The sequence below is a fragment of the Zea mays genome, chromosome 3, assembly GCF_902167145.1.
Source record: "Zea mays cultivar B73 chromosome 3, Zm-B73-REFERENCE-NAM-5.0, whole genome shotgun sequence".
Lineage (NCBI taxonomy): Eukaryota > Viridiplantae > Streptophyta > Magnoliopsida > Poales > Poaceae > Zea > Zea mays.
Genome location: NC_050098.1, coordinates 148905854 through 148933433, shown reverse-complemented (window position 1 = coordinate 148933433; position 27580 = coordinate 148905854). Strand labels below are relative to the sequence as shown.

The 27580-nt window shown below is 45.3% G+C and overlaps 2 protein-coding genes and 1 pseudogene across 4 annotated transcripts; 2 read left to right on the top strand and 1 right to left on the bottom strand.

The window, feature by feature from the left end:
- The first annotated feature begins 6060 nt into the window (after nucleotides 1–6060).
- LOC103650711 (uncharacterized) lies at nucleotides 6061–12036 on the top strand. Of its 3 annotated transcripts, none has more exons than XM_008676278.4 (12): nucleotides 6061–6402; nucleotides 7858–7968; nucleotides 8529–8617; nucleotides 9122–9168; nucleotides 9258–9338; nucleotides 9418–9583; nucleotides 9727–9964; nucleotides 10050–10118; nucleotides 10880–10999; nucleotides 11082–11157; nucleotides 11286–11334; nucleotides 11578–12036. In XM_008676278.4, the coding sequence occupies exons 1-11, from the start codon at nucleotides 6224–6226 to the stop codon at nucleotides 11325–11327; spliced, it is 1218 nt and encodes a 405-aa protein (XP_008674500.1). In that variant the 5' UTR covers nucleotides 6061–6223; the 3' UTR covers nucleotides 11328–11334; nucleotides 11578–12036. The 3 variants fall into 3 exon arrangements, with proteins under 3 accessions (XP_008674500.1, XP_008674499.1, NP_001311201.1); XM_008676277.4 differs by having other exon boundaries at nucleotides 11286–11345; NM_001324272.1 differs by having other exon boundaries at nucleotides 6127–6402; nucleotides 11286–11323; nucleotides 11578–11918.
- Nucleotides 12037–14327: 2291 nt separating this feature from the next.
- On the top strand, nucleotides 14328–16764 carry LOC101202727 (uncharacterized). The gene is made up of 2 exons (NM_001279534.1): nucleotides 14328–15946; nucleotides 16047–16764. Exons 1-2 carry the CDS (start codon nucleotides 14328–14330, stop codon nucleotides 16756–16758), a joined length of 2331 nt encoding a protein of 776 aa, NP_001266463.1. The 3' UTR covers nucleotides 16759–16764.
- Nucleotides 16765–20076: 3312 nt separating this feature from the next.
- Nucleotides 20077–21312, bottom strand: LOC103652260 (two-component response regulator ORR6-like; annotated as a pseudogene).
- Nucleotides 21313–27580: the final 6268 nt, after the last annotated feature.

Below are 27580 nucleotides of genomic sequence, written 5' to 3'. Positions count from 1 at the left end.
TTAACCTTCTTCTTTTTGCCGTCCTTTGCCATGAGGCACTTGTGGCCGACGTTGGGGAAGAGAAGTCCCTTGGTGACAACGATGTTGGCGGCGTCCTCGTCGGAGGAGGAGTCGCTAGAGCTTTCGTCGAAGTCCCACTCACGACATACATGGGCATCGCCGCCCTTCTTCTTGTAGTATCTTTTCTTCTCCTTTCTTCTCCCCTTCTTGTCGTCGCCCCTGCCACTATCACTAGATAATGGACATTTTGCAATAAAATGACCGGGCTTACCACACTTGTAGTACACTTTCTTGGAGCGGGATTTGTAGTCCTTCCCCCCCCCCTTTGCTTGAGGATTTGGCGGAAACTCTTGATGACGAGCGCCATTTCCTCATTGTCGAGCTTTGAGGCGTCGATTGGTTGTCTACTTGATGTAGACTCCTCCTTCTTCTCCTCCGCTGCCTTGAATGCAACCGGTTGTGCTTCGGATGTGGAGGGATCATCTAGCTCAATGATCTTCTTTGAGCCCTTGATCATATACTCAAAGCTCACAAAATTCCCGATTACTTCCTCGGGAGTCATTAGCGTATATCTAGGATTACCACGAATTAATTGAACTTGAGTAGGGTTAAAGAAAATGAGTGATCTAAGAATAACCTTAACCATCTCGTGGTCATCCCACTTTTTGCTCCCGAGGTTGCGCACTTGGTTCACCAATATTTTGAACCGGTTGTACATATCTTGTGGCTCTTCTCCTTTGCGAAGTCGGAAGCGACCGAGCTCTCCCTCGATCGTCTCCCGCTTGGTGATTTTGGTTAGCTCATCTCCTTCGTGCGCGGTCTTGAGCACGTCCCAAACTTCCTTGGCGCACTTTAATCCTTGCACCTTGTTATACTCCTCTCGACTTAGAGAGGCGAGGAGTATAGTTGTAGCTTGGGAGTTGAAGTGCTCGATTTGAGCCACTTCGTCCTCATCATAATCTTCATCCCCTACGGATGGTACCTGTACACCAAACTCAACAACATCCCATATACTTTTGTGGAGTGAGGTTAGATGAAATCGCATCAAATCACTCCACCTAGCATAATCTTCACCATCAAACGTTGGTGGTTTGCCTAATGGGACGGAAAGTAAAGGCGTATGTTTAGGAATGCGAGGATAGCATAGGGGGATCTTACTAAACTTCTTGCGCTCATGGCGCTTAGAAGTGATGGACGGCGTGTCGGAGCCAGAGGTGGATGGTGATGAGGTGTCGGTCTCGTAGTAGACCACCTTCCTCATCTTCTTTTTCTTGTCACCGCTCTGACGCGACTTGTGTGAAGGGGATTCCTTTTCCTTCCCCTTCCCTTTATTGTAGGGCTCTCCCAATGGAGCCTTCCCGTGGCTTGTAGCGGGTTTGTCGCCGGTCTCCATATCCCTCTTGGCGTGATCTCCCGACATCACTTTGGGCGGTTAGGCTCTAATGAAGCACCGGGCTCTGATACCAATTGAAAGTCGCCTAGAGGGGGGGTGAATAGGGCGAATCTGAAATTTACAACTTAAACACAAACTACAAGCCGGGTTAGCGTCAGAAATATAAACGAGTTCGCGAGAGAGGGCGCAAAACAAATCGCAAGCGAATAAGGAGTATGACACGCGTATTTGTTTTACCGAGGTTCGGTTCTCGCAAACCTACTCCCCGTTGAGGTGGTCACAAAGACCGAGTCTCTTTCAACCCTTTCCCTCTCTCAAACGGTCCCTCGGACCGAGTGAGCTTCTCTTCTCAATCAATTGGGAACCAAACTTCCCGCAAGGACCACCACACAATTGGTGTCTCTTGCCTTGATTACAATTGAGATGATCGCAAGAAAGAATGAGAAAAAGAAGCAATCCAAGTGCAAGAGCTCAAAGGAACACGACAAATCTCTCTCACTAATCACTAAAGACTTTTGTGGAATTGGGAGATGATTTGATCACTTGGGTGTGTCTTGTATTGAATGCCTAGCTCTTGTAAGTAGTTGGAAGGTGGAAAACTTGGATGACTTGAATGTGGGGGTGGTTGGGGTATTTATAGCCCCAACCACCAAACTAGTCGTTTGGTGGAGGCTGCTGTCGCATGGCGCACAGGACAGTCCGGTGCGCCACCGGACACTGTCCGGTGCGCCACCGGACACTGTCCGGTGCGCCAGCCACGTCACCAGGCCGTTGGGTTCCGACCGTTGGAGCTCTGACTTGTGGGCCCGCCTGGCTGTCCGGTGGTGCACCGGACAGGCCCTGTAGGCTGTCTGGTGTGCCACCCGCGCGTGTTCTGACTTCTGCGCGCGCTGGCGCACATTTAATGCGCCTGCAGTCGACCGTTGGCGCGAAGTAGCCGTTGCTCCGCTGGCACACCGGACAGTCCGGTGTGCACCGGACATGTCCGGTGAATTATAGCGGAGCGGATTCCCGAAGCTGGCGAGTTCAGAGTCGCTCTCCCCTGGGGCACCGGACACTGTCAGGTGGTGCACCGGACAGTCCGGTGAATTATAGCGGAGCTCCTCTGAGAATTCCCGAAGGTGAGGAGTTTAGCTCTGAGTCCCCTGGTGCACCGGACACTGTCCGGTGGTGCACCGGACACTGTCCGGTGGTGCACCGGACAGTTCGGTGCGCCAGACCAGGGTGCCTTCGATTATCCCTTACTCTCTTAGTTGAACCCTTTTCTTGGTCTTTTTATTGGCTTAGTGTGAACCTTTGGCACCTGTATAACTTATAGACTAGAGCAAACTAGTTAGTCCAATTATTTGTGTTGGGCACTTCAACCACCAAAATCAATTAGGAACTAGGTGTAAGCCTAATTCCCTTTCAGGGTTAAACCTCCTTTCCATTATTAAGGTATTCTTATTACCATTATTATTATAATTATTTTTAAATGCACAAACAATTAAACTCCAACATGATGCACAAGTTGTTCATGTGTTATTTGTTATTCATTCTTTTTTAGGAGTGGGTGTTCTCATATGATCATAAGTAGAGACAAAATGCATAAGAGAGTTATCCCCATTTTCTATGGTTTACAACTTTGGGTATTACATGAGCTTAGGCTTTGCGTGCTTTGGTCACTAGTATTTGTAGGAACTCCCTGTTCGTTTGAAGTACTAGCTGTATAGGTTTGTATGACCTTGTCAACTATAATTGTTAGGTGAGCTCTGCAAAGAGTAGTACTTTAGTTGTTTAACTAAGATCTTTATAAGGTGTTATTAATAGATAGTGGGGTATAGTCTTGACTAGATCGGTAAGTTTAATTCCATTGTGCCTCAAGTTTTAGAAAAAAACTATTTATGTTCTTCTTGTTCTCCATGTTTACCCTACAACATCCTTTCTACAGAGAGTGGTGCTACACATTCACCATGCTACCAAGTACACAAAAAAGTGGCCAGCAGAGCTAGCAGAGTTTGACCTCCATTTTTGCAACCTCCATTTTTGGTCCCCGCCATAGTGAAGAGCTAGGCACCCGTAGACTTTTTGTGGTAGAGTGGACCCCCTCAGGTCACTTAGACTTAGATCCAGATTCTACCCATATCGTTTATGAACCACCTCTCAATGATGATCCGTTGGTGCTCAACTTTGATGGGTCTAGCCGTCATGACAACGCTAACACATGGTTTCTTCTGGTTTCTCCAACCAATGAACAAATCTACTATGTATTATACCTTTATTTTTCCACCACAAATAATATGGCCGAGTACGAGACACTCACCATTGGCCTGAAAAATCATCATCCCTCTCGAAGTTCCCTAGTTGTTAGTCAAGGTGACTTCGAGCTGGTGATCAATCAAGTTTGTAGGCTCTGCATGTAACAACAAACAGCCGGCGGCCAACACCATCGAAGCCAAGTAGTTGGATCTCTCATTCGACATTGTGCATATATATTCTTATAAGATAGAAAACATGATGTCCAGTGAACTGTTCACAGTTTCTTCAACTTAGGTACCTCAACTTGTGAGGACCTACGAGTTAAGGCTCCCAAAACATGCCACTAACTATATCTACCTACGCGAGGACTCAACTGACACATGAGCGTTGGTGGCCCCAACAGTGTTGAATTCAAACGCCTCGCCCACCATAAATGATGTCTTAGACTACCCCGGCCCGGGCCCATAGACCTAGCTAGGAATGCTTAGATAGAACTTGATGCATAGATCTCTAAGATCCTAGACTACTTAAATGACAATAACCTCCCTAATGATGATATAGTTGTGGAGTACATCTCTTACTAGGCTAAGAAGTATACATTGGTAGAAGGGAACCTTTAATATCGTGGTGTCGTAGAGTCATCTATAAATGTGTTTTCTAAAGGGACAATAACAATATACTCATTGACATCTATGATGATGACTATAGCAACTATTCATTGTCTCAGACGATAGCTGATAAATCCTTCCAAAAGTTCTCTACTACGGTGTTTTTCTATAACACATCATAAATATACCCCTGCTCTAAAACATGTTAGGGCCTCTTTGGGATTTTGACGGATCTTGGAAAGTGTCTTCAAAGTTGGATCGACTTTTGCCAAACAATTTTCTTTTTCTACCAACCGATTCTACGTTGATGATGTGAAGTGATTCACTAAAATGAAATAGGATTAGGAGCTAAAAATTGACTCTCTCTCTCTGAATTCACTCCATGCATAGAATTACAATACACAAATAGTTTATCCAAATAAAAGCAATTTTTTAAGAGGACCACAAAGAATCATTTTCAAATTTCACCGTACAGAACCAATTCCCATTAATTCTCTTCTTTCAGTCTACTTGTATGTTTGGATCCACTTATTTTTAAGAGCTTATTTTAATAAACTAGCATTTACTTGGTTGTTGAGAAAAAACACTTACTGAAGAAGCTAGAAAAAAGCCAGCCCAGATGTTTGGTACTTTTGTAGCTTTTCATGTTCCCTCTCGCTCGTTGTTTATCGCGTTGCCAATAGTGAAACGGAGGGAAGAGCAGGATCCATGGCTGGCCCAAAAGCAAGGATAAGAAGGATCTTGCCTCGACGCGATGCAAGTGGAAGGAGGATGCGTGTCAGGTGATGGCTTTGCGGGAGGCGCACACGGTGGCGACGATGGGGAACTCGTGCTCGACGCCAATAATAAGAGAAGCTCGCGAGCGATGCCTATGATGGGGGAGGATGTGAACTTCGTTGGCGGGGACGAGGAGAGGGGCACCGGAGGCGACAAAGAGGTGCACTATCGATGGGTGGGGAAGGGTGGCACTGGTGGTCGGGGCGGTCACATGCGGACCTGACAGAGAAGAGGCACACACGGGCGAAAAGCCGGAGAGCCGCTCGGTGGTGGCGTTTGGCTCATGTGTTTCGCTAGTTATTTTGGAAAAGCTGATGTTGGGATAAGCTCGTAAGAGCATCTCCAAAAGATCCTAAAAATAAATCTCCCATTACATGGGAATTAAGATCTCCCTAAATCTATTAATTCCAAAAAGTGTTAGTACTCCAACAACTCCCAATATATTCTCAAAAACGTACTCAATAGGACCCATAATACTATATCATCATGACTTATTGCACGTGAAAAAATCTTAATTTGTTGCATCCAGATCGAATGTCAAATAATTAGAGCACAATTTGGTGTAGAGGGCACAATTTGACTAAGATGACGTGTTGTGTTGCACATTCATGTCAACGTTACGACTTGTAGGATGTGTGGCATTGTATATCATTTTCTAATATTTTTTGCTGTTCATTTTCGCTGTATATTGTCCATGGACAGGCGCAAAAGTGTGTGCCACCCTAGTCGACTGAATGCTGGTGAAAACCACGTGGGAAACGAAAAACGGTGCGATTGGGAGCTCGACGGCAACAAATGTTTGCGCCGTGCACACGATGATTTTCACCTGCGAAAGTTTAGGAATGCTACATACATTACTGTGGAATTATTTCCCCTAAAATAAGGATTAGGACAATGATTTTAGGGATGTATTGAAGATGCACTAAAAAGTTGGGTGTTTGGAACTGTTTCTACTTATTTTAGATGAAAAGCCCCCAAAAATCAGATCCAAACACGGCCTCCTTTTGCGGGGTCTATTGGGCCAACTGGGCCGAAAAAAGGAGTGGACATGGACAGCAGCCGGGGCTCTTTTCACACAGACACGGGTGGGTTGAGTTGGAGTGTGGATGGAACCATACACTCTATCTCTTCCTTCTCCCAACCCCGCTCAAAACCCTAGCTCAACGCCACAGGCTCGCCGACTTTCGCCCGGCCGCCGCCGGGGACGATGGCGAAGCCTCGGCGCGGCCGCTCCGCGTCTCGCTCCTCCTCGGGATCTTCTTCCCGCTCGCTGTCCCACTCCGTCTCCTCCGGCTCTGTCTCGTCCCGCTCCCGGTCGCGCTCCCGCTCCTTCTCGTCGTCGTCCTCCCAGTCCCGGAGCCGCTCCCCTCCTCAGGCTAAGCGCAGGTGAGGCTCGACCCTATACGGTATAGATCCACTGATTCTAGGCTAATCTGTTAGGTTCTCTTGCATTTGTTCGGATGTTTTTTCATGTGTGTTTAGTTGTTTGTCCGGGTAGCGAGTTATCCCCGTCTTCAACGTTTACGATTTATTTACATATTTGTGTGTCACTTTGTCAAACCCTAGTGCCATCTGTAACCTCATCTTAAGCCTTGAGGTGGCTGCAACTGGAGTATCTAGAACGGGGCTGCTTGATTCAGATAATTTTACACTTCCACAATCGTGGCTTGCGTGTTCAAACTACTTCTGTTGAATACAGTTACAGTTATACCTTGTGGCACTCAACAGAATTGATGCTGTCATTCAGCAGTGAACAGAGCCAGAGTCTGGTAACAGTTTTTTCTAACGCTGAATTCAGTTTTTTCAGTTTTGCTTGTGATAGGCTGGAAACATAAGTTAAATATATGACCCTGCATTCAGAATTCAGATGGACACCTTTGATTGGTTCCATTTCTCTGCCGTAGGCTTATTATTTAGCCGTGCCTTTTGCAGTTCCTATAATAGCACAGGCCTGTGCTGGCCAGCATTTGCAACCCAAATCAATTTGTTGATACCATTTTATTGATTGAATCTGTTGGGGACTTGTTCTCAAATGCTTCGAATTAAGAACAAGGCAACACAAAAATGTTAAGTATAAATGCCCTTCGTCCGCTGAAGCATTATCTCCCCAAGGATTTAATGAGCTTCGGACGAAGGTCATGAGTAGAGTATCACGAAGGTTTCACCTTCGTGATCATGTTTTTAAGACAACAATGAGAAATGAAATATAAAACACAAAATATACTCACATGTTTTATTATATGAATATACAAGTATTGAAACATGATATTTAAGAACATTTATACATTCGTCTTGACAGAAAACAATAATCCGGGCGTAACGTGTCCGTGATTACAGGATCGCGTGAACAGTACCGGGATACTGTTCACCTATTTATAGGCACAGGATGCAACCTGCGCAAAATTACATTTATATCCTTTACAATCGACTACAATAATGACACAAAACATTATGGGTCTTTAAGTCAATTCATCTTTAAGTCGGTTCGATCCTTCATCTTGAGATTTGTCTTTGTGCCGAAGCTTCATAGATAATAGCTTCGGCGCTTGCTTCTGAGAAGACCTTTCGAAGGTGTTCTTTTTAGGATCTTCGGCTACGAAGCATACCCCCAACAGAATCCATCCTGCCACATGCTTTTGCTTCTCCCTGTTAACATATTTTTATTGCTGTCATGGGCTCATGGCAATTTAAACTTTTCTCATATATGAAGTCAAACAGTTACATGGCGTACATTCTGCTTGAACATGGTTGTTTGGTATTTTTCTCATGAACTGTAATGTTTCTTATGCTGGTTCTCTTTATATCGGGTGCATTTACTTATGGATACTATTGTCTGCCCAGTTCGCCTGGAGCACGGAAAGGGCGATCACCTTCACCGCCCCCTAAAAAGGGTTCACCTTCAAAGAAAGTCCGTTCGCCATCACCACCACTTAAAAAGGCTTCACCCCCTAGGTATATACAGGTTTTCATATAACTGCATATGTTACTTTAATTCTCTGGCTATGTTTTTTGTTAATTATATATATTTAAGCATGCTGTTTCACTTTTTATTTGACTATCATTTTCATCTTCTATATGTGAAGTAAACTGTATTTTGTCAAATAGGATGCTGTATATGGGTTTTATCTTGTATATATGAAGTGAATTGTAGTTTGTCAAATAGGATGCTGTATATGTGCTAACAATACAAAGGATCTTCAAAGTTCTTATTATGCTGGGTGCTACAGCTCCTCACGTTAGTAAGAAAATATCATAGCAGCATCTGATAATTTTCTTTGCACCTGTGATGTTGCTGATTACTGTTCATAAGCTTATCGACTTCTTTTGCACTATATATTTCTGGGAAATTTTCTATCATGTAACATAACCTGCTGCTGAGCAATTTCTGTTATTTTCAGAGATTTCATCTGTTTCCCTAGGAACTCTGCATGGTTTTGTGCTCCGTGTTTCCATCTCTTATCTCTACACATGACTCTTGTGCCCTAAATTATTAAAGAGGTTATTGGTTTCAGGAAAGTGTCGCCTCCTGCTGAATCAGCTGTTCTCTGCATTGATCATTTATCAAGGAATGTTAATGAGGCTCACTTGAAAGAGATATTTGGTGAGTTTGTGTTTATATTTCCATGCACTTTATTCTGTTGTAACTTGAAAGTCTACTGTGATGATTATATTCATAGTGAAGACATTAAAGATAGTAAAATTATATTTGCATTTCCATGAGTTTTCCTTGTGTGATTATCACCTGAGTGACCACTTAGTGTTTATGATAGTAATAGTATCCATTTTTTAGTATTCAAATGTCTACAGTCTATATTATGGTTGGAGCCAATATATATTTTTGTATCTATCTCCAACAATCATGTGTTCATGATGTACCCACATTGGTTTGGTTAAACACACTGATCTTCCCACTGGTAGCCTCATGTGGGGATGATCCTGTTTCTATAGTAATCGGCCAAAAGACTTGCTGATTCTAGTAGGATTTTACTGTTGTTCCTACAAACTCTTGCATACAGTACTGGCAATAAACAAGTGCTTTTGCGAAGTCGTTATGTTGCCAAATGAATCCAAAAAACCATATTGGACTAATTATCTGTATTTTCAGGAAACTTTGGCGAAGTGGTGAATGTGGAGCTATCAATGGACCGAATGGTAAGTGAACATGTCGATCTCTTGTTCTATTATTCTGGTGGGGATGTATGTCTTGTGCTCTCCTGAACACCTGCTGTTTGTTTTCTTAGGTTAACCTTCCTCGTGGCTATGGATATATTGAATTCAAGAAGAGAGCTGATGCTGAGAAGGCTCTTCTTCACATGGATGGTGTATGCATTCTACCCTATGCTTATTCTGTCTTTTTTTGTTGAAAAGTAAATGGCCAACAAGTTCTAAAAATCTATCCAGGGTCAAATTGATGGAAATATTGTTAAGTTGAGATTCACTCTTCAACCACGCCAAAGGGCTGCATCACCTGTAAAAGCTCCGCCCCCTCCTCCAAAAAGAGATGCTCTTCAGATTGAAAAAGGTGTTAGCAGTGCTGAAAAGGATGCCCAGCAGCGTCCTAAGGAATGTACGCTTCTGAACTTCGAAACTATATAATCTTCCTTATTGTTCGCTTGTTACTTCTGCTTGTATCAAGGAACTTGCTCCCTGAAGGTGCATGTTCAGCTCTATGATGAATTAATTGTTTGCATACTTCACACTTGTCTGCAGCATCTCCACGAAGGAAACCAGCTTCACCTCTACGGAAACGATCTCCAAATCGAAGGGCTGAATCACCCAGGCGTCCACCTGACCCATCACCTAGGCGCCGTCCTGATTCTCCACCTATACGTCGCCGACCAGATCCTTCTCCTGTCAGACGTGGTGACACACCTCGCAGGAGACCACCATCTCCAGTTCGAAGGCGTTCTCCTTCTCCACCACCTAGGAGGCATAGGTCACCGATGCGGTAATCAATGCTTAAATAACTTCTATAAATTTATAAGATATGTGAATGGATCACTGGAGTTGCTGATACTATTTTCTCAAACCAGTCTTTCACCTAGGAGGGGGCGTGGTAGCCCATCACCACGCAGGCGCTCCCCTGGGCCTCTTAGGCGGCGGTGAGTTTCTTTGAGCCTGTTTCTCTTTACCATTTCTGTGCAGTGCCCTTTAATACAAAGGTGACCAGATTGTGCACTTCCCTGATGTGCTAAAACTATGTAGTATTCTCCATTTTATATTTCATAGCTGTGGACTACACGTCCATATCCCTGCTAAATGTATCAAGTATTCTCTTGACATGGGAGGGGGCAATCAAAAGGGACTTGAAGGAATGGAATATCCCAATGGAGTTGTGTTTGGATAGAAGTGCTTGGAAAGAAGCTATCCACGTGCCCGAACCGTGATTAGGCCTTTTTCCTTTTAGTGCTCTCAAAAGCTTTTCCCTCCCCTTTCTATCTCTTTCCCCTTTTGGTGACATCTTGTTGGGTTTCAACTCTAGCCTACCCCAACTTGCTTGGGACTAAAAGGCTATGTTGATGTTGATTCTCTATTTTATATTTCATAGCTGTGGATTAGATATACCTTTTTGTAGATAACACAAGTGGATTATGTATATGTATCTCATGTTTATAATTAGTTGCTGACTGTTCTAAGCATGATCTTGTGATTGATTTCTAAGCTCTGAACTTATTACGCTTTTAGTATTTGGATACTTGTCTTCCCCCTTCTATTTTTCACATCTTGGGCTCGTATTGAAGTTCTGTCGATTTTTTAGTCCTCCCTCCATATTCTGCTGCTTAACTGCTGTGTCCATTCCTTACTTTTTGAAGTCGCTATGTATAGCAACTGTGCTCATTCCTTTCTTCAACCCCTCCTGTAGCTCACCACCTCCAAGGCGGTTGAGGAGCCCACCAAGAAGGCCACCACCTCCACGTCGCTTCAGTCGCTCTCCTCCTCGCCGACCCCTTCGCTCCCGCTCCAGATCAATTTCTCCAAGAAGGTAGTGGGTCTGACACCGAAATCTACCAGCTGACACTGCCTCTTTTGCACCCTGTCAATTCCCATTCTCTTGTATAATGCAGGGGACGAGGGCCTCCATTGAGGCGTGGTAGGTCAGACTCATCATATTCTCGATCACCTACTCCACCACCAAGAAAGGTGAGTGCTACAACTAATATGTATTTTTGTAGCATCAAACACAAAGTAATGCTGTTTTCTTTGCTTCTATTGCTGGTCATGCCTTGTAATATTGATTTACTAAGTGCTTAAACATGTTTCTTGTATAGGGGCCAAGGAGGGTATCAAGGAGCCGCAGCCCTAGAAAGTAACATATATGTATTTGTTTTGTAATACTCCCTCCGTCCTAAGATATAGTTCCTTTTGGCACTCTTTTTTTCCGTCCACATTCATCCGAATGATAATGAACGTAGACATAAATACAAACTACATTTGTAGATTAATTAATTAATGTTTGTTTAGTCAAACGAATTATATTTTGGGATGGAGTATGTTTTTTCTGGTGTTTTTGAATATACCAAGAGTATTCCATCCATAACTGAAAATATCTCCCGTTTGCAGGCCTCCTAGAGCAGGAAGAAGCGTCTCCAGTGACAGCCGCAGCAGCAGTTCACCTTCCCCTAGACGCGGCAGGTAGAAAGAACCCGTGGCATTGTGTATGCGGCAGGTAAAGCCTTTTATCCCTTGACTCTATCTGTATCGTTTGCCTGTGCTTGTGACTTGCTGTGAGTTCAAGTATTGGTTCGAGGAGAAGATGAGAGAACGCTACAGCAATGCTCCAAACGGATCTGCTCAACATGCCTGGTCGACCGCCCTAGTTTGTGTGGTCTACCCTAGACAGAATTATCTGCTGTGTTGGCTTGTGTACTTTGATTGTACCCCAAGTATTTTGAAGTTCTGAACTTATTTCTGCTAATTGGTGTCTGAAGTGGATATGTTGAATGTATTTTGTTTTGTTGGATAGAGTTCCTCAGCATTGCCACCGTATGAAAGATGAATCTATTGATCAACCAATTTGTGCATGCGTCACTATGTAGTTGAGACTAGACGCATGTGCCACGCGCAGCTTACAATTTGTTTTCTAATCTGTTTTTAAAAAAGTTCCATTTTGCCAACCCATGCTCAGCCTGTTGGCTGTTGCTCTGACCCACGATCTTTCTTCAGATCGAGTGGCATTGCTAACATAAACTCATTGATCTCATTTGTTAGAATGGAGTGCTGTAACTTTGTAACTCATTGATCTCTGTTGTTTATATATATACACACACACTAACGCACACGTGGTGAGTGATGAGGTGTCTCTTTGTATGACCAATCAACCGATTCTATAGCTCGGGTTGGCAAGCAACCCTTCCTAAAGCTTAGTTGCCGTTTGCAACCATTCCTAAAGATTCAGGTGTGGTTGTTTGGGAGGGCTGCAGTTTTTTTTTAAGAGAATTAGGGTATGTTTGGTAGAGCTGTGGCTGTGAAAAAAGTTGCTATGAGGTGTGAAAAAAACTGCTATGAGCTGTAAAAAATTAAGGTGGCGTTTGGTTTGGATATTGTAATGGTACTCGATTACGAACCGTATTGTATTCCATTGCTTCGTGTTTGTTTCGACCCTCTAGTGATCCAGTCACGGCGTAATTAGATACCGCTGTATACAAAGTCGATACCGCTCTGTGCTCTGAACCCCTCGCATTCGGATACTCCTACCTTACCAGCTAGCAACCAAACAAAAGGCGTCAATTGTTACACGGTAATCACTAGCAGTGAGACCTGATTACATTTTCATTACCGCTCCACTGGGTGAACCAAACAGCACCTAAAAACCATTTGGTGGAAGCCGCTAAAAGCTACTAAAAGATCTTCTATATATAGTTGTATAGTTTCATCCAAAAGGTCTATATATAGTTGTATAGTTTCATTCAAAAGTTTAGACGTGCTTTTAATTTTGCACTGTGAAAAAGCCGTCGGCTGAAAAAATGGTTTCTGTTTAAGGCTCTTTGGTTTGGTTTTTAGCAGACAAAAGACATCCAAAAGTTAAACCAAACACACTCATTATTAATCACCTAAATGCGCAGAATGTCTTCGGCTACCCAAATTCTCGAAATGTCAACTGGTCTAAGTGAGAATGAGGGAATTACTTCTCTATTTATATTGGGAGCCATGAAGTTAGATATTTGGTAATTAATTTTCATTAGGTCTCTACTCTACTCTTTTATGAATCCTATATAATCATTCCATCGAAGAGTCATTCTATGAAACCATTCCATCAAAGAATCAAAGGGCAAGACTAAAGAACTGGGAAAGATAGCTCTTCCAACGAATCATTCTGTAAAACCATTCCATCAAAGAATCAAGTAGCATCGAAGAATCGAAGAGCACATAAAACTGAACGTATGTTTATTTACATATAGAGCTGGTAATAATGTCTCTAGCCTATGAATGAAATTGAAATTATTTTATGGTGTGTTTGGTTGCAATGATGTAACAGAATAGGATAAGACAATCCTTTATATAAGCTTATAAGGTTGTTTGGTTTAAGATGTTGTTTGATTTAAGGTCAGAAGTTAGGATAGGACCGTTCTAGTCGACGACGTTTAGACTATCTCCAGCAGACTTATTATCCCATTTTTTATCTCGCTCTTTATTTCAAACTTCACTATAAAAACAATGTTATCTACAGTGCAAAATAGTATTTTACACGACTGATTACACGGCCTGCCTTGAACTTGCATATACATCTTCTTTAAATAGGATCTTGGATGGTCAATCTCACACGTTCGTTAGAGTTTATTCGTTTTGCTCTCAATCCACATAGACTGGATGAAATTGAGTGTGATTTAAATTTCAAATAAATCAAAATCTTAAAAAAATTCAATCTCATTTAATATAGGAATAACCGAACAAGCCCTAACGAAGACACTCACTTGATTGTGCATACGCGTGTAATCAAAGTCTCTCCGCCGACTCACCAGTTTGATGGGTCGGAACGATTCATAGCCGGATTGCTTCTCTAATTTATACTCCCTTGCACTATCCAGCGACAAATAAAAAGAAACGGAGGGAGTATAAACTTTGATTAGTTGGAACGATTCCGGGTGCAATCGGACGTAAACCAACGAGGCAAGGGTCTCCCGCCCCGCCTCTCCCCTGGCGATACCCCGCCGCCTCTCGCTTGTCCCCGTTCTTGAGCAATCATCTGCCTCCCTTTGTTCCCGCACAATCCCTAGTTGGGAGGGGGGCCATGGGGCGGCTGCGGCCAGATGGCCAGTAACGTGCAAAGATGAGCAGTAGATTACTATCGGTCTGCTCCATCGCCGGCGTCCATGGAGGCCTTCTACCTCCACCTTCTCCGCTCCTGCGCGGCGCTACCGCACGTCGCGGCAGTGCACGCCCACCTTGCGCGCGCGCACCCAAACGCCTCTCTCTTCCTCCGCAACTGCCTCCTGGCCTCCTACTGCCGCCTCGGGGTTGGGGCCCCACTCCACGCCGCCCGCCTGCTCGACGAAATGCCCCGCCGCAACGCCGTCTCCTACAACCTCGTCATCGTCGCCTATTCCCGCGCGGGACTCCCGGCCCTCTCCCTGGCGACGTTCGCGCGCGCGCGGGCGTGGGCCAGGGTGGTCGACCGGTTCACGTACGCCGCGGCGCTCGCCGCGTGCTCTCGGGCGCTCGACGTGAGGACGGGGAAGGCCGTGCACGCCATGGTCGTCCTGGGAGGTCTCGGCAACGGGTTGTTCCTGTCCAACTCGGTCGCCAGCATGTACGCCAGGTGCGGCGAGATGGGCGAGGCCAGGCGCGTGTTTGATGCAGCCGAGGAGCGTGACGACGTCTCGTGGAACGCGCTGCTCTCCGGGTACGTCCGTGCCGGTGCACGTGAGGAGACGCTGGAGGTGTTCTCTCTGATGTGCCGGCATGGTCTGGGGTGGAACTCGTTCGCGCTTGGGAGCATCATCAAGTGCTGTGCCTCCTCCTCTTCTTATGCTGCTGCTGGTGATGTCGGAGGAGGGCGCATCGCTGAGGCGGTTCATGGGTGCGTGGTGAAGGCTGGACTGGACGCCGACCTGTTCCTCGCGAGCGCAATGATCGACATGTACGCTAAGAGAGGCGCCTTGACCAACGCGGTTGCTCTTTTCAAGTCAGTGCCAGACCCGAATGTGATTGTTTTAAATGCGATGATTGCAGGATTCTGTCGTGAGGAAGCAGCCGACGTCGCTAGAGAAGCTTTGGGCCTGTATTCAGAGCTGCAGAGCCGAGGGATGCAGCCTTCTGAGTTCTCATTCTCAAGTATCCTGCGTGCATGTAACCTGGCCGGTGAATTTGGATTCGGGAAACAGATACATGGCCAAGTGCTCAAGCACAGCTTCCAAGGCGATGTCTATATCGGGAGCGCACTCATTGACTTGTACTCTGGCTCTGGTTGCATGGAGGACGGATACAGGTGTTTCAGATCCCTGCCTAAGCAGGACGTCGTCATCTGGACGTCAGTGATTTCAGGGTGCGTTCAGAACGAGCTTTTTGAGGAGGCACTGAGGCTGTTCCAAGAATCAGTACGCTGTGGACTGAGACCTGATGTTTTCGCGATGTCGAGCGTGATGAACGCATGTGCCAGTTTAGCTGTTGCAAGGACCGGTGAGCAGATCCAGTGCCTTGCTGTAAAGTCTGGCTTTAACCGCTTCACCGCCATGGGGAATTCCTTCATACACATGTGTGCTAGGTCAGGGGATGTTGATGCTGCCACCCGGAGGTTTCAGGAGATGGAATCGCGTGATGTTGTCTCTTGGTCCGCGGTGATATCAAGCCACGCGCACCATGGCTGTGCAAGGGATGCTTTATGCGTTTTCAATGAAATGCTGGATGCGAAGGTGGCACCGCCTAACGAGATCACTTTTCTCAGCATCCTTACTGCATGTAGTCATGGAGGATTGGTTGATGAGGGACTCAGGTAAGACTAGAATTTCATTTCATCATCTCAGAGCATTCGATCAATTTTCCAGTGCAACTTTCTATATATTCATACATTCTCCTTTGATGATCTTATGCAGGTATTATGGAATTATGAATGATGAATATGGATTGAGCCCAACCATAAAGCATTGCACCTGTGTTGTTGATCTTCTTGGACGAGCCGGGAGGTTAGCCGATGCTGAGGCTTTCATAAGGGATTCAGCATTCCATGACGATGCTGTGGTCTGGCGGTCTTTGCTGGCCTCGTGTCGTATCCACGGAGACATGGAGAGAGGCCAACTTGTGGCGGACAAGATAATGGATCTGGAGCCCACTTCCTCAGCATCCTACGTAATTCTCTACAACATGTATCTGGATGCTGGCGAGCTGTCCTCGGCTTCAAAGACTCGAGATCTGATGAAAGAGCGAGGCGTGAAGAAAGAGCCTGGTCTTAGTTGGATCGAGCTGAGCTCTGGAGTTCACTCTTTTGTTGCCGGTGACAAGTCCCATCCAGAGAGCAAAGCAATATACAGAAAAGTGGCAGAGATGGTTTCCAAGGTGGCGGGCATCTCTAGCAGGGAGCAGGATTTGGCGGGTTGCCACAGCGAAAAACTAGCTGTGGCATTTGGAATGATCCATTTGCCGCAATCAGCTCCGATCCGAGTGATGAAGAACCTGAGAGTTTGCCGTGACTGCCACTCGACCATGGAGCTGATATCCAAGAGTGAGAGGAGAGAGATAATCTTGCGAGACGCGATTCGCTTCCATCGCTTCAGAGACGGTTCCTGTTCCTGTGGCGGTTACTGGTGATGATGACCAACCCAAGGCTCAAAAGCGCGACATAGCCCACCTATTGCTTGACGCGAGCACCTGACATGGCTTCCGTTGGGGGCAAGCTAGGTCACTGCCGGTGCACATGACGCTGCATGCATGGCTTAATTAAGTTACTCAACCCCCACTGTAGCTGGATACCACAGGCTGATACACGGTGTTGTATATATAGTCTGTGTCGTCAAGTGAAACGACCAGGAACAAACCCTACAACGTGTGATGCCAAGTGTCTATGGGGACAATGGTCTTTTCTTTTGGACCTAAATACAAGCGGTGTATTCTATGCGACCGAATCAAGACTGCGGTATGAACATGTTCAAGATTTCGAGCTTCACCAATACAAGTTCGTTTAAAAAGCAACAAAGAGAATATTGTGCTACTAGAAGCATACGTCAAATTTTGGTCTTTGGACTTTATCGATTGGTATCTCCAAGTCGTATCTTTCTTTCATATGTAATGAATGTTGGGTTTGCTAAAACATGCAAGTAATAACTACATTCAAAATATCTATTGTAATGAGACAATTGATCATCTTTTTTTCCACTACCAACTTGCTAAATTTATTTGACGTTTAGTTCCAATCAGATGTGGTGTTCGTCCACCAAACAATATTAGGCATATCTTTGGTTCTTGGTTAACTGGTCTGGATAATAGAAAGAGAAGTCACTTTATTCTAGTAGCTTCGGCTATATGTTGGGCACTCTGGTTGAGCAAGAATGATGCAGTGTTTAATAATGCTCCAATAAAATCTTCTTTGCAGGTGGTTTTTCGGGCTACGCATTGGCTCCGCTTCTGGGCTCAACTACAACTTAGACAGGATGATCAAGAACTAATAATCAAGGCATGTCGTAGATTGGAGGAGTTGGTGATGCAGATTTTTAGACATCATAGATGGGGATCTGCATTTAGACTTTGTCTTTAATCTCGTTTCGCCGCACTATGTTTTGCCTTTCTCTGAGTTTTCAGATAGTGTTGTTCCTATCTGAGTTTGTAATAATTCAGCTATAGTCTCTTTGAGACAAAGACCGGGAACTTTGAATTCCCATTATCTAAAAAAGGTGGCATGTAGACATCTTGTCATGATGTTGATCTCACAGGTTTCTGGTCTCTCTAGGTACCCAGGAAAAGGTACCATGGCAAGGCCCATAAACCTCTCTATGGTCTATGAACCAACTAAATCCCCGCCGAGCAATTCTGTGAGGCGGGACGGCCGACCAAACCCTCGTCGAGCCAGTCTGCGAGGCGGGACGAATGACCAAGTACCTATCGAGCAAGTCTGCGAGACGAGGTGACCGAGCATACCCCCGTCGAGCAAGTATGCAAGATGGGCCGAATGACCAAGTCTCCACCGAGCAAGTCTGCGAGGCGGGACGTCCGACCAAACCCCCGCCAAGCAAGTCAGCGAGGCAGGGTGACCGACCAAGCCCCCAGTGAGTCTACGAGGTGGGGTGAACGACACTGTCTCTGTTGAGCAGATCCACAAGAAAAGAACTCAGGCCGACGTTGTCGACCCACGACGGCCGCGACAAGACACAACATCACCAAACGACGGTCAGACCATACTTACAGTACCAAAATATGCCAGACAGACACGATGGAACACCCCGCGTGCGTCGACGGATATGTCCTCACTGACTCGTGGGATCGGTCAACTCTAGTCGCAGAGGCCTCAGCACCAGAGTCTCTATAGTGACCCATACACCGAAAAGGACGAGGCAATACCCCATATTGGGCCTATACCTACGTGTGCTTCACAATCACGCAAGGGTATGACATAAGATGAAGCTTACCAGACACGACCTGGTACCAGACACGACCTAGAACCCTACCATAAGCCCGCTTTGCGGGACCCACCAGGTGCCGCAGCGCTGGCACCAAGCAAGCTACAAGGACTCGTTACCGAACGAACAAGATGAAACATCATACTATGGGTACGACAACGCACGACCCCACGGACGATGCCAGAGGACTAAGCCATCTAGAGGCAGCAAGCTGAGCTCCCTCCTGGTAGAATACAAGTCCCCACTATAAAGCCCCCCTTGAACTATAAAAGGGCGGGGCAACTTTCTTTCTATACACAAGCACACGAACTGTAATACGCCCTACTGCAATACTACAATCAGCACTACACTGAACTAGGGCTCCGGCTTGAACCAGTATAACCTAGTGTCTCAGTTCTTTGCTTGGATCTCCGTGATCCACCATTCGGAGTGAGTCCATGCTTGCATCCCCACCGAACACAAATCTATTGTTCCCCGGTTTCCGAAACTACGACACTAACTATTATAGGTGCTAAGGAAGAACCTTTCTAATTGGTAGTCAAAGAGGTGTAGACGTTTAAAGGTTTATCTTATACATGTCATCATCTTTCGGTAGAAATGCTTCTTTTATAATTTTGAAATCTAACATATGTTGAATATTTAGCACATATGTAGGGGAAAGCAAATACTATCAAAATTGAGGCCATGAAACTTATCTAAATATCCACATGTGGTTAAAATGCTTAGACACGTTACCCAAATTCAAACTAAGTAGTGAATCTATTTGTATGGTATTCTAGCTTGGAATTCAGATTTTAATTCTAGCTTTATCAGTCACAATATGTTTACTTTGGTAATTGCATATACGCTTACCCTGCCCATGTGTTAGCACCAAATTTAGCACCTGGATGGTCGCATGGTTTGCAGATTAGCCTAGACGGTCAGTGATATGATTAATTCAGGCTGAAATTCTTATCTCTTACATGATTATCTTAACAAATCTTGTGGGAACCGTTGAGAACAACTTAGAAATAGGTCCATACCTTTCCTCTCTCTCTCTCTCTCTATATATATATATATATATATATATATATATATATATATATATATATATATATATATATATATATATATATATATATATATATAGGGAAGAGGTAATGGAAGTCCTGGGCTTCCGTTAGTGGAGGAAGCCCCAGCCAGGACGCCAACCAGGTCGCGGTCGGCCCACTGTACGCGAGCATGCGTCAGCCATGCATATGATAGCCACAAATCCTGGATGAGACGTGATAGACGATATACACATGCATAAATATATGTAGAAATGTGCATAAATCATGCATAGAAGGAATCTTTTGGGCCACGAATCACGAGAACGAATATTACCATGTGTACACCGTTTACGACTGCATAACACTGTGTAACATGATAGCGTAAACCATGCAACATTTAAATATCCACCGGTTTGAGATAAGGAAAGACGTGCTCCACGTTCGCATAAATAAAGGCACAGTTACGGGAGGAAACAAATTCTCATTTACAGCCGCTCGTCCACGTTCGTATCTGTGATATTGGCGGCGGTTAACGACTGCATAACGATGCGTAAATAAACCGTTTACGACTGCATAACGATGTATAACATGATAGCATAAATCATGCATTATATAAATCTTGACCGGTTTGATATAAGGAAAGACGTGCTGCATAATCGCGTAAATAAAGTGACAGTTACGGTTTGAGAGCATTAGTAGAAGGAAATAAATTTTAATTTAGAGCCGCAGTTCGCGGGTTCTGCTCGGGCGGATTCTAGCGTAAAACGTGAGCTAAAACAACATAAATGAGTATGAAATTTAGCGTAAATCATATATCTGTTTTGTAACAGCAAACGAAGCCCAAAATTACGGCGTGAAAATCGCGTGCACCCAATCGTGCGCGGGTTCTGACTAGGGCAGATTCCGGCGTAAAACGTGAGCTAAAACAACATAAATGAATACAAAGTTTACGTAAATTATACACCTGTTTCGTAACAACGAATGGGGTCCGAAAATTACAGCGTGAAAATTGATCACGTTCGATCGTGCACGGATTTTGGCTTGGTCAAATTTCAGCGTAAAACGTGAACCAAACAGCGTAAATGGGTACAAATTTTATCGTACATCATCAATCTATTTCGTAACGACGAATGTGGCCTAAATTACGATGTGAAAATCGCGCTCCGATCGTGCTCGGGTTTTAGGTCAGGTGGATTTAAGCGTAAAACGTGATCCGAAACAGCGTAAATGGATAAAATTTCAGCGTAAATCAATGATCTGTTTTGTAACGACGAATGTGGCACTTGCTTTTTAGTGGAAGCGTAAAATGCAATAAGAGCTATCGTAAAATTTTGTTTGAAAATGTATAAATCACGATGGTCATAGACGACATAATGACGACGTAGATGCCCCTGAGCGCCGCCGACTCCTTGACGCGCTTGAGCAGCTCGTACCCGGTCATCCCAGGCATCCAGTAGTCAGTGATGATCATGCTGACGTCGGGGAGCAGGCCCATCGCGAGCAACTCCAGCGCGCGCGTCGCCGACTCCACGACGGTCACTGTACCTGGAGCCGCGCAGGATCCTGGCGATCGCGGCGCGGTCCACGGATTTGTCGTCCACCGCCAACACGTGATTCTCCAGCTCCGACGCGTCCACGGGCACCACCGCCTTCCTGCTGTCGTTGGCCTTGGGTACAAGGGACGGCGCCACAGATGCTGGAGCGGCGGCGGCGGTGGCCATCGCAGAGACGGACGGGACAACCGCCGTTGTCGCCGGGCCTAGGGTGCGCTGCTGTCGTCCGTCCGCTTCGACAGCGCCGTCACCGCTTGCCCGCCTGCCTCGGAGCGTCGTTGTCGCTCGTTCCTGGTGGAGCGCCACCGTCGGTCGCCTGCCTCGAGGTGACGCCGCTGCTGGCCCCCAGGATCACCGCCGCTCGCACGCCCGAGGGAACCGCCGCCGCCGCCGCTAAAACCTAATCCCTGGCGGCGTGGGGGTGTTTTTATAGTGTCGGCGTGGGACTGAATAATTGTGAACGCGTGGGCCGGATCGTGGGCCCGATGCACGTAATATGCGCAGACTATATTTGTATAAACTAATACACACATCAGCATAACTCGTATTATAATTTAGCGTAACCACAGTTAGGTACAATAAGCCAAAAAGGGTCTGGTGCGGTCTGCGCACCTGGTCGGGGCTTCCTGTAGTTAAATAGAGCCCAGGGCTCTAAATAATATATATATATATATATGATTGAAACACACAACAATTGATCTATCAAACCACTTTTACCTTGTGCATTATGAGTAGAGTATTTTAGTCCTAATTTAAGTCTTCCTCAACCTCAATCTTCACCTCTCTTCGGTTCTACGTCGTCTAGAGGTGTTTTTGACTGGCATGTTGATCCCAAGACAATCCTAAGATCCTTCTTCCTCGATGGGATCCCTCCACGCGGCGAGATCTAGATTCTACAGGAGACTCATGAAGCCCTCTTGTGAGCACCTAGAGGGGGGGGGTGAATAGGTGATCCTGTAAAACTTAAACTTAATGCCACAAAAACTTGGTTAAGCGTTAGCACAATAATGCCAAGTGGCTAAAGAGGAGTCTCAACAAAACACAATAACCACAAGAGATCAATCACAGAGATGGCACAGTGGTTTATCCCGTGGTTCGGCCAAGACCAACACTTGCCTACTCCACGTTGTGGCGTCCCAATGGACGAGGGTTGCAATCAACCCCTCTCAAGCGGTCCAAAGACCCACTTGAATACCACGGTGTTTTGCTTGCTTTACTTTATCCCGTTTGTGAGGAATCTCCACACTTTGGAGCCTCTCGCCCTTACACTTGAAATTCACAAAGAAACACGGAGCAAGGGAGGGATTAGCAACTCACACAAGACACAAAGATCACAGCAAATACGCACACACAAGACCCAGACTTGAGCTCAAGAGACTAGCACACTAGAACGGAGCTCAAATCACTAGAATGTCGAACAAGTGCGCAGGAATGGAGTGTGAGTGATCAAGAGTGCTCAAGGAATACTTGTTGTACTCCTCCATGCGCCTAGGGGTCCCTTTTATAGCCCCAAGGCAGCTAGGAGCCGTTGAGAGCAATCTGGGAAGGCAATTCTTGCCTTCTGTCGCATGGCGCACCGGACAGTCCGGTGCACACCGGACACTGTCCGGTGCCCGATTTCTTTCCTTCTATGGCGAAGCCGACCGTTGGCAGCCTTGGAGCCGTTGGCGCACCGGACATGTCCGGTGCACACCGGACAGTCCGGTGCCCCCTTCTAGCCGTTGGCTCGGCCACATGTCCTGCGCAGATCGCGCGGCCGACCGTTGGCCTGGCCGACCGTTGGCTCACCGGACAGTCCGGTGTGCACCGGACTGTCCGGTGAATTATAGCCGTACGTCGCCGGTGAATTCCCGAGAGCGGCCAGTTCGCTCGAGCCAGCTTGGCGCACCGGACACTGTCCGGTGCACCACCGGACAGTCCGGTGCTCCCAGACTGAGCAGAGTCTTGGCTACTCGAGTCAAGACAATTCCAATTCGATTTTTCCTGTTTCCAGCACTTAGACACAATACATTAGTCTCTAAAACAATGTACTAAGTCTGAGAAACATACCTTTATGCTTGATTTGTACTTTGTCCACCATTTTACACTTAGGCACTTTTGTTGGACACTAAATCACCAAAATACTTAGAAATGGCCCAAGGGCACATTTCCCTTTCAATCTCCCCCTTTTTGGTGATTTATGCCAACACAATATAAAGCAAGTAGAACAAATACAAAATCAATTCAAATAAGAACTCAAATTGTTTTGATTCAAATTTGACATATATGGATCACTCTTTGCTACCACTTGGTTTGTTTTTTCAAATCGAACTCAAATTTCTATCTCCAAGTTAAACACACTTGTTAAGACATGAAGAGGGTTGTTCCAAGAGAAATTGATTCAAGATTTCAAAAACTCCCCCTTTTCCCCATAATCAGCACTTCTCCCCACAAGAGACCGACTTTTGACAAAAGAGACAATAAAAGAGTTTTGACAAACCAAAAGCTCTATTCTATTATTTTCAAAATTCTCAAGTGGTAGCTGATCCATTTATTGCTTTGGCCTTTATTTTCTCCCCCTTTGACATCACGCACCAAAACGGGATCAATCTTGGCCCTAAAACCCCATTGCCTCACCAAAATCTTCAAATAAGAGTGCAAAGGCAATAAGGTCATAAAGATGAACTTGGAATAAGTTACCCTTTCATCGAAGTGCAGTGGAAGTCTTTGCATGGTCCAAGTCCACCTTTTCCCTTTCAATCCTCCTTTGAGACTAAATCAAGCAAACTCAAGCACATGGTCAGTCTCAAAGGGTCAAGTTGTAACACATCTCCCCCTAAACATGTGCATCACTTTGCAATGGACTTGTGAGGTCCAGGGAGTGTTTGTACAACTTGAGCACCATTATTAAGCAACCAAATGCATAAGGAACATGATCAAATGCATAAACACATGTATGCTATAAATCAATCCAAGTTCCACGAATCTAAGACATTTAGCTCACTACGCAACCTGCAAAAGGTCTTCTCATCTAGAGGCTTGGTAAAGATATCGGCTAGCTGGTTCTCGGTGCTAACATGAAACACTTCGATATCTCCCTTTTGCTGGTGATCTCTCAAAAAGTGATGCCGGATGTCTATGTGCTTTGTGCGGCTGTGCTCAACAGGATTTTCCGCCATGCGGATAGCACTCTCATTATCACATAGGAGTGGGACTTTGCTCAGATTGTAGCCAAAGTCCCTGAGGGTTTGCCTCATCCAAAGTAGTTGCGCGCAACACTGTCCTGCGGCAACGTACTCGGCCTCAGTGGTGGATAGGGCAACAGAAGTTTGTTTCTTAGAGTTCCACGACACTAGGGACCTTCCTAAGAATTGGCACGTCCCTGATGTACTCTTCCTATCGACCTTACATCCAGCATAGTCAGAATCTGAGTATCCAATTAAGTCAAAGTTAGACCCCTTAGGATACCAGATCCCGAAGCAAGGCATAGTGACTAAATATCTAAGTATTCACTTCACTGCCACTAAGTGACATTCCTTAGGATCGGATTGAAATCTAGCACACATGCATACGCTAAGCATAATATCCGGTCTACTAGCACATAAATAAAGTAAAGACCCTATCATTGACCGGTATGCTTTTTGATCAACGGACTTACCTCCTTTGTTGAGGTCGGTGTGTCCGTCGGTTCCCATCGGAGTCTTTGCGGGCTTGGCGTCCTTCATCCCAAACCGCTTTAGCAAGTCTTGCGTGTACTTTATTTGGGAGAGGAAGGTGTCGTCCTTGAGTTGCTTCACTTGGAACCCAAGGAAGTATTTCAACTCTCCCATCATCGACATCTCGAATTTCTGCGTCATCACCCTGCTAAACTCTTCACAAGACTTTTGGTTAGTAGAACCAAATATTATGTCATCGACATAAATTTGGCACACAAACAAATCACCATCACATGTCTTGGTAAAAAGAGTTGGATCGGCTTTCCCAACCTTGAAAGCATTAGCAATTAAAAAATCTCTAAGGCATTCATACCATGCTCTTGGGGCTTGCTTAAGTCCATAGAGCGCCTTAGAGAGCTTACACACGTGGTCGGGGTACCGTTCATCCTCGAAGCCAGGGGGTTGCTCCACGTACACCTCCTCCTTAATTGGCCCGTTGAGGAAAGCGCTCTTCACATCCATTTGGAACAACCTGAAAGAATGGTGAGCAGCATATGCTAGCAAAATACGAATGGACTCTAGCCTAGCCACAGGAGCAAAAGTCTTCTCAAAGTCTAAACCTGCGACTTGGGCATAACCTTTTGCCACAAGTCGTGCCTTGTTCCTTGTCACCACCCCGTGCTCGTTCTGTTTGTTGCGGAACACCCACTTGGTTCCCACAACGTTTTGCTTGGGACGAGGTACCAGTGTCCAAACTTCATTGCGCTTGAAGTTATTGAGCTCCTCTTGCATGGCCAACACCCAGTCCGAATCTAGCAAGGCCTCTTCTACCCTGAAAGGCTCAATAGAAGAGACAAAGGAGTAATGCTCACAAAAATTAACCAATCGAGATCGAGTAGTTACTCCTTTGCTAATATCACCCAGAATTTGGTCGACGGGATGATCCCTTTGAATCATCGCTCGAACTTGGGTTGGAGGTGCCGGTTGCGCTTCTTCCTCCATCACATGATCATCTTGTGCTCCCCCTTGATCACACGCCTCCTTTTGATGAACCTGTTCATCGTCTTTAGTTGGGGGATGCACCATAGTTGAGGAGGAAGGTTGATCTTGCTCATGTTGTTCCTGTGGCCGCACATCTCCAATCGCCATGGTGCGTATTGCGGCCGTTGGAACGTCTTCTTCATCTACATCATCAAGATCAACAACTTGCTCTCTTGGAGAGCCATTAGTTTCATCAAATACAACGTCGCTAGAGACTTCAACCAAACCCGATGATTTGTTGAAGACTCTATACGCCTTTGTATTTGAATCATAACCTAACAAAAACCCTTCTACAGCTTTGGGAGCAAACTTAGAATTTCTACCCTTCTTCACTAGAATGTAGCATTTGCTCCCAAATACACGAAAGTAAGATACATTGGGTCTGTTACCGGTTAGAAGTTCATACGACGTCTTCTTGAGGAGGCGGTGAAGGTAGACCCGGTTGATGGCGTGGCAGGCCATGTTCACGGCTTCCGACCAAAAACACTTGGGGGTCTTGAATTCTCCAAGCATCGTCCTCGCCATATCGATGAGCGTCCTGTTCTTCCTTTCTACCACACCATTTTGTTGTGGTGTGTAGGGAGCGGAGAACTAGTGCTTGATCCCTTCCTCCTCAAGAAATTCCTCCACTTGAAGGTTCTTGAATTCGGACCCGTTGTCGCTTCTTATCTTCTTCACTTTGAGCTCAAACTCATTTTGAGCTCTCCTTAGGAAGCGCTTGAGGGTCCCTTGGGTTTCAGACTTATCCTGCAAAAAGAATACCCAAGTGAAGCAGGAAAAGTCATCAACAATAACTAGACCATACTTACTTCCTCCTATGCTTAGATAGGCGACGGGTCCGAAAAGGTCCATATGAAGCAGCTCCAGGGGTCTTGATGTGGTCATCACATTCTTGCTGTGATGCCCTCCTCCCACTTGTTTACCTGCTTGACAAGCTGCACAAGGTCTATCTTTTTCGAATTGCACGTTAGTCAAACCTATCACGTGTTCTCCCTTTAGAAGCTTGTGAAGGTTCTTCATCCCTACATGTGCTAAGCGGCGATGCCACAGCCAGCCCATGCTAGTCTTAGCTATTAAGCATGCATCTAGACCGGCCTCCTCTTTTGCAAAATCAACTAAATAAAGTTTGCCGTCTAATACACCCTTAAAAGCTAATGAACCATCACTTCTTCTAAAGACAAACACATCTACATTTGTAAATAGACAATCATATCCCATATTACATAATTGACTAACAGATAGTAAATTATATCCCAGAGACTCAACTAAAAACACATTAGATATAGAGTGCTCATTTGAGATTGCAATTTTACCTAACCCTTTTACCTTGCCTTGGTTCCCATCACCGAATATTATTGAATCTTGGGAATTCTTGTTTTTGACGTAGGAGGTGAACATCTTCTTCTCCCCCGTCATATGGTTTGTGCATCCGCTGTCGATAATCCAGCTTGAACCCCCGGATGCATAAACCTGCAAGGCAATTTTAGGCTTGGGTCTTAGGTACCCAACTCATGTTGGGTCCTACAAGGTTAGCACAAATATCCTTAGGGACCCAAATGCAAGTTTTGTCTCCCTTGCATTTTGCCCCTAATTTTCTAGCAACTATTTTCCTATCCTTTCTACAAATAGCAAAGGAAGCATTTAAAACATGATATATTGTAGAAGGTTCATTAACTTTCTTAGGAACATTAACAATATTTCTCCTAGGCATGTGAACATATCTCCTAGACATATCTCTATCATGCATATAAGAAGAACTA